Source organism: Chaetura pelagica, unplaced genomic scaffold (assembly GCF_000747805.2).
Source record: "Chaetura pelagica isolate M959 unplaced genomic scaffold, ChaPel_1.0 scaffold265, whole genome shotgun sequence".
In the NCBI taxonomy this organism is placed as follows: domain Eukaryota; kingdom Metazoa; phylum Chordata; class Aves; order Apodiformes; family Apodidae; genus Chaetura; species Chaetura pelagica.
In genome coordinates this window covers 612,683-619,912 of record NW_009953449.1, presented here as the reverse complement: position 1 = coordinate 619,912, position 7,230 = coordinate 612,683, and the positions used below count along the sequence as shown (strand labels likewise).

General features: G+C 42.6%; 1 protein-coding gene across 1 annotated transcript in view; it reads right to left on the bottom strand.

The window, feature by feature from the left end:
• Positions 1-2,724, bottom strand: part of PRDX4 (peroxiredoxin 4) — a 40,501-nt gene extending 37,777 nt beyond the window's left edge. Inside the window, exon 1 of the mRNA XM_009998496.1 lies at positions 2,452-2,724. Within this exon, the coding sequence (XP_009996798.1) occupies positions 2,452-2,724 (273 nt within the window). The remainder of the gene's footprint in view (positions 1-2,451) is intronic.
• Positions 2,725-7,230: the final 4,506 nt, after the last annotated feature.

Below are 7,230 nucleotides of genomic sequence, written 5' to 3'. Positions count from 1 at the left end.
GTAGGGAAAACAGAAGCATAAAATTAACTCTTAAGCTTATTTATAGCTATAGACCTCAGAATTCTCTTGTGCATTGGGGTGATACTTTTCAATTATATCAGCAGTTCAAAATGACTGATTTTTTCTTGGTATAAAATATGTTGCAATTTAATTAAAGCAGAAAGCTAATTTAAGTGGAATTGAGGGACTAAATCAATTATGAAGAATGCTGTTACTAGGTTTGAAAGTCTAGCAAAATTAATTGTATAGGACCACATTTTCTCCTTTTTAATGTAAGAAGAAAGATTAGTCCATCATTGTTTGCTATAGTTCAAGGAGGGTAATTAACAAAATTTGAGGAGGTAACATTTTCAATCATTAAGATGTAAGAAAATAATCACTCAGATTTCAGTGGTATTTTGGCAGAAATAGGTACTTTTCACTGAAAATTGAAGTAGATGAGCCAAAACCTTTGCCTCTGGCTTTGGAAGTGCTGTGCCAAATCCTTAGGAAAACTGTAATTTATTTTCCTCATGGCCCTAGTCTGCCCCATAAACCTGGTTTCCCAGAAGCAATGATTTTCAACAAGTGAGGAGAAATTATGTCTTCAGGCAGAAGGGAACACGCAGTTGGGTCATGGAGCTTGGCCTGCATAAGGGACCAAATGTCCCTCAAATGACAGCAACTAGTTCTGCTTTGCCAGTGTTTTTGACAAAAATATTTGGTTTGAGATTTTGTTTTTCTGTTGCAATAGTAACATGCTTCTCAACTTTTTCTGTTTTCAATCAAATTACTGTCAAGTAGTTTTAAAGAGTTGTTCTCCATTGCCCTTATCCTGACCTACACAAGCTGTGTCTGGATTGGTGATTACTTTTCAAACAAGCATGTTAAACCTATTGATCAAGTACCTAGTGAAAGTGCTAGAGGTGCATTTGTTATTCCTGAATGTCAGGATGTGCCAGTCTTTCCACATTGTATTGTGTCTTCTCAATAGACATCCTTTCTTCCACTCTTCCTTGCTTGCTCAATTGCTTGTTTGTAGAAAGCTAATGTCACAGTTTGACTCAGGTCCGACAACAATGCTCTCGATCCCCTCCCCCTCCCACCCAGGTAAGGAAGGAGAGAGAGAAAAAGAGAGAGACTTGGCTGGATTGAAAACTAAACTACACAGCTTTAATTAAAACACTAATGAATCATACAAAAAAAAAATATATATGCAATTATATACAGATATATTCAGGTATGGGCAAAAGCCTTTCGCCTCCCCCCATCCCAGCAACTCCCACAGCACCTCCCTGAACCGGGAAGAGTCCCGAGGAATCCCGGAGCTGCTGCTGGAGAAAGCAGAGAGTTATGGGGGTCACGAGAGATCAAGCCTGAGGATCGACGGTGATGGATGAACAGAGTCCTCCCTGGACGCCGGCCATGGACGGAAGAGAAGGGAGAAGAAGAAGGAAGGAAGTTGTCTTCTGTGATCTCTGACCTTCCTTTGAGCTTACGTAGATATATGGAATGGAATATCTTTGGCCAATTTTGCTGTCTGTCTAACTCAGCCTCCTACGGGGGGGTCACAGATCTCCCCATAGTGTCTGAGCCAGGAGAGTGCAGGTGCAGCCTTGAAGCCTCAGTAGTTAGAAAAACATTCCACTGTCTTATCAGCCTAGCAGAACACACTGTTGCTAGTTACAAGAAAGCTTGGTGAAGGAAAAAAAAAATCAGTAAAAAGAAAAATTGGCTTTATCCTGGCTCAAACCAGGACAGCTAATGAATGCTCAACTGCATCAAAGACATTATAAACTTTTCTAGGTGTGAGGAAAACTCTCCAAGGGATAGTTTAAGAGGCTTGAGCTGCTAACATGTCATACCATTGTGACTTCCAAGAAGTCCTATGTCCAGGGAGTTGAGGTCTGACAGGGTTGGAGGGGCAGAACCAAATCTTTGCTGATCTGTGTTTTGGTGACTGATAATTCTGCCTGTTCATAAGAGGAATGGAGAAGTGACCATAAATCCTGACAACGTGATGCAAGTGGAGCCTTAGGATGTGTTATGGTTTAAGTGGCCCTGGCAGGTTCTTGTGACCTGTTAGAATAACTAGAGAGAGAGAACTGAAAGACTGGAAAGGGTAGGTCATAGAGTATTCCCTCCAACTTCCTGCCATACTCGGTAAAGCCAGGAGAACCAGAAACTCAGCCCCTTTTTTCCTACAAAGACCCTTCCTCCCAAAATGGTGGAGTACCTAGGAGAGGCACACTATGCGAGCTTCTCTAAGGTGGGCTTTACTGCATGATAGTTCATCAGGATTTCTGGGTGCATCCTCATTACCAAAGATGACCTCCCAGACTGCCAGCTCTCTCAGATAATTAATACCTCTTTCTGTGGTGTTCCCCCTACTAGGGTGACATCATATCAGCTTTTTACAGCCATTAAAAGACAGTGCCAGACATTGTAAGTACTGTTTTTCCTCCCAATAACCTTATCAATGCCTGCATCTCTGGCTAAGGAGCCCAGCTGCTGAGCCTCCTTGCCCTCCAGACCTATTCCCAATGCCACCAATAGCATGGTGAACAATGACTCATCCTCCTTACGGGCATCATCCTTTCTTACATCCTGTAGCTCTTTCATGGACGTGGATTTAACAATTACCTCAGGGTCCCAGTCGCTATCGCGTGTTGCTCCTGCCTGAGGCTGACTTTCTCTCTGAGCAGTGCCTGCCTCTCTCCCTGTCTCCAACTCCTCATCCCTCATCGGGAGCTCTGACTTCTTTCAGTGCTTTCTGTGGGATGTTACTGGGGCCCGATCCCTGCTGCGCTTCCTGGGCCACGCCGGGTTCCTGCGTTGCAGCTGCGAGGCATCTGCAGCCTGCGGCCGTGTTCCCTGGCACACATGAGGGCACAGCAACAGCCATTCCCGGGGCCTCCATATATAAAGTAGCCCTTGAACTGCCCAAGCCAATCCTCAGCCCAGCTCCTCCCAGCAGAAACCAGTGCTTCAACGAAATGGGAAAACTCTTTAGGGAGTAAATAGGACAGTGTCACAACAGAGCACATATAGGCATCAGGTCTTTCAGTAACACCATTATCAAGCTGTTTTTTTTTTTGGTTTTTTTTTCAATTTTCAACCTGACAATCCTTTCAAAATAAACTTAATTTCGAGCCCCAAGTTGGGTGCCAAACATTCTGTCCTGGTTTAGTGATCAGCGTGAACCACAAACTGGAGGGCAGAATTGCTCCCTGTTGCTCCCCCTCCACTCTCCCAGGGGAAGATAAAATGGGAATAAGGAAGAGAGACTTAAGGGTTGGAAATTAACACTGGAACAAATTTACTGTAACACAGAAAGGGAGGAAGAGGGAGGGAGAAAGAACAGATATATAAACTTATATACAAATATATGCAAAACTGATCTCGATGATCACATGAAAGTTGCTTGTGGCAAGGCCACTTCAGGAGAGGGGTCCATGGCTCCTTGCAGCCCCTGATGGAGCTGGATTCTGGAGAGCACATGGCAAGTTGAAGGACCTCTGAGCAGCAGCAAGGAGGAAGGCACAGGAAAAAAGGGGCTGAGTGTCCGGTTCTCCTGGTTTTTATAGATTATGGCAGGAAGTGGGAGGGAATACTGACCCCTGTCTCTTCCCACTCTCTTGAGTCCTTCAGTTCCCTCTTTCTAGTTCCTTTTGTAGGTCTCAAGAATCTCCAGTTATGGCCAGTTAAACCATAACAGGATGTATTTTCTCAGGTCATGGCCATAGGCTACTCTAGAAGACGCAGATTGTAGTGGAAAGGCTTTACTGCCCAACCCTCTTATGGTACCATCAGACAAACGGCAAAATCCTGAGTTGAAGGAGTTCAACAGGTTTTCAGTGTAGAAGCTGTGACTGCTTAGCTTGCTCTTAGGCTGGAAGTCGTTTGTTGAAGCTGTTCGGAGGGTGCTGATTTCTTCCTCAATATCAGTGCTATCTTAAACCGTGAGTTGGAATCCAACCCCCACTGCACTTTGTACTAAACTGGACTGAGGATATGTGCAAAGACATCGACTACATCTCAGATAACCTCCAGCTGAGCAGCAGTAACTTCATTCCTTATGGCTGTGTAATATGTCTGGAGTCTTTATGAGTTTCTAACGGCAGAAAGTTACGTTTGGCATCATTATTTATACCAGATATATGAATAAAACAAATGAGATTAGCTGAAGTGATTTTTCAACAGAAATACGTCTATGCTGCCAAGTCTAAATATGTCATATGATCTCACTTCGCTCCCTTGCTTCATCTCTCTTTCCTCTCCTTACTCCTTCCTTCCCCATATGGACATAGGAGATGATTGATTATATTAGCAAATATTCCAAGAGTGGATCCTGCCTTAGATGGCATGACAATTAAATCCCAATACAGGGAAAGAAAACTCCAATAGGTATTCCCACTAGACAATTTAACTCAAATGTCTATATGCTTTCATATTTTTATTTGCAATAAATCTGTGTCAGTCTGACAGAACACTTTTAACACCAATTCTGAATGTTCTTGCTTCTGATGGATAGTTTCACTTACCAACACCATTCTCTGGCTTGACTTTTCACGAGTTTCTTCTATAATAACAAAAAAAATGTATCCTCTAAGTTAAAAAAGTTCTGTCTAATGAGTCATCATACAAATTCATAAGTTAATGTAAAAAAAACCAAACGAGCTTGGGAGCTGGTAGATCTTCCTTGACTACTTAATAGTCCAGGCTTAAGAGGGTGTAAGTTCTCAGTATCTTTTATCAGCAAAAAACTTTACAGTATTCAGACAAAGTGCTTTATAGTACTCAAGCAAAGAGCCAGCCACACTAAAGTGAAGTGTTACACTGCTTCAGAAATTAATTTTAGAAATATTAGTGGTAATAATAAATCTTCTCACAAGAAACAAAAACCTTGCTCATAACTTTATGTGTCTTGCTGAGAGGTCGCTTTTTCAAGGCTTGCATGAAATCAGCTAATGGTGTGCTGTCAAGGCTCTGATTTCACTTCAGCAATAGTTTATATTAATTTTTAAAATATTTACTATGAACTGGCTTGATCTAAGCTGAGAGAAAATGCTCTTAATTTAAATAACACTGTCTACAGATGATTGTGCAACAGTGCAACTTTGGCTAGGAAGTTGATTTAATATAATTGCTACAGCCAGTCCTTTGAGGTCCTCATTTCAGAAGACAGCAACATGCATTTCTTTTGCACAGCACCCTCAACTTCCATTCCCCAGAACTCATTTGCTCCATTTATTTGGCAGGAAAAACAAGTTTCTCAGCTCAACTCCTGCTCTTCAGCTGCTAAGGCTTCTGGATTTATCTGCAATTTTGACTGCAAAGCACTGCTGGGGTACCCTAGGCAGAGCAGCTGATTTGGCAGAGGAGGCAGCTTTGCCTTCACGGCATGGAGCTTCATGTCGGATTGTTCACCCAGCTGAGGAGCAGCTCCAGCGTGATGAAGGGCAACACACCTATGTTATGGACTCTGCTCATACCTGGCATAAACTGCTACAGTGCTTTGGTACATGGGTGAGTTGCAAAAATCTCCTGTTACAAGTAGGTGTATGAGCACATAATTAAACCTTAGCTGGTGTTTAGACTCTTTTACTTACTATAAAAAAAGCCTGTAGTGTGCAGTGTGCTTCTAATGCCCTGAGATTCCTGTTAAATAGTAATTTACCAGCAGGTTTTGAATCTACACTCCAGGTAAAAACTTGTGTGTTTGACATTTCAGTTTAAACTGGTGCTTATTGCAAGTCATTCAGAGACAGTAGATATTTCTTTCTTCGGTTTACTTTCCCTCAGGAAGAAGGTAAAGTTCTGCCCAGTGGTGAAGACCAGGAATATTTTTATGTGATTCTAAAAGCCTCCCCTGAGCTCTCCAAGGTTGCCAGTGGGGAGAGTCCTTATTGCTGGTGATGACAAAATGATGCTACATTGTTCTGACAGTTAAGGGAATGTATATACTATCCGCTCAGAGCTGGCCCTGCTTCAGGCTCTGCTGGGCTGAGAGCTATGGAAGGCCCTTTTGAACTGATGTGAAATCATTAGTTACAAAATTTATAAGGGTGAATATGAGCTATTGTGATTTTTTGTGTTTGGTCCTTTTGTTAATACCAAGAGCTGCTCAGGCTGTGGCCGGTTCATGGTCTGCCTGCCAGGATGCTGCCCTGTGCTGGTGCCAGTCAGCCAAGCTGGTGTTAGCCTTGTTGCTGGTTTGTGTGTTGAGCTTAGAACACAGCAGCACCCTCACTTTTCCCTCACCCTGCAGTAGACGGGGAGGTGCCTTTTTTTGCTTGTGTTCTGCAGGATCCTTCTTCTATGGGAATGTGTGTCTGAGTCCTTATGACCTGAGATACACAGTTGGAGCTTAGGAAGAGGGTCGTGTTCCTGATTTGCAGAAGAGTTGTCACTGCTCGGGTCTTCCAGTCTTTTACCTTTTTAGCCTTTTGCTTCTTTAGACTGTTCCTGCTGGTACCAACTCTCCTACCAGCCTTAAATGGTTCTGTTTTCCTGTACACACTTAGGGTTGCTAACCCTTAGCTCCTCTGCTGACATTCTGCCAGCTCATTATTACTTGCAAAACTTAGAGGTGAAAGTCCATGGTAAAATATCCAAGTAGCTTATGTTACGTTTCCTCCCTGAAAAGCGTTTCCGCCTCTTTTGTTTTGAAATATGAGGGCCATGCAGATAATAAGTGTTTCCAGGACTAACTTAAAGGGTTTAGGATTGCTCTTGTTCTAGGAGAGGATGCAGCACCCAAATCCTTACTGGAAGGTTGAAATATAAATTAGGAATACTGGTGTATCTCAGATCACTGATATCAATGAGTTATTTTAGAGGGTGCCCTGGCAGCACCTGATCTTTTCCCAGCAATAAGATTTGTGGATGTTTATTCAAGACAGTCCTGTTTGGGGCTTATTCTGCCACTGCCTTTTATTGCTGATATTTTTCATTTTTTTTCCTATTTCATTAAACTGCCTGTTTTTCTTCTTTCATTTGCTTATTTTTAGATTTTTATTTTCCAGAGGGCTTCACTGACCAATCACACTCCAGCAGTCTTCAACCCCCAGATTGCTGGTGCTGACATGACAGTATTATAACTACACCTGGTTTTGCTAAAACCAAGTGAGCAAAATTAAATGCACGTTAGTTCACCATTTCAGGCTGCCTGTGGACTGCAGCTAGCAGCTCCAAATCTATTAGTGCTCAGCCAGCAGTAAAACACTTTTCATCATCTCTGCGAGAGTT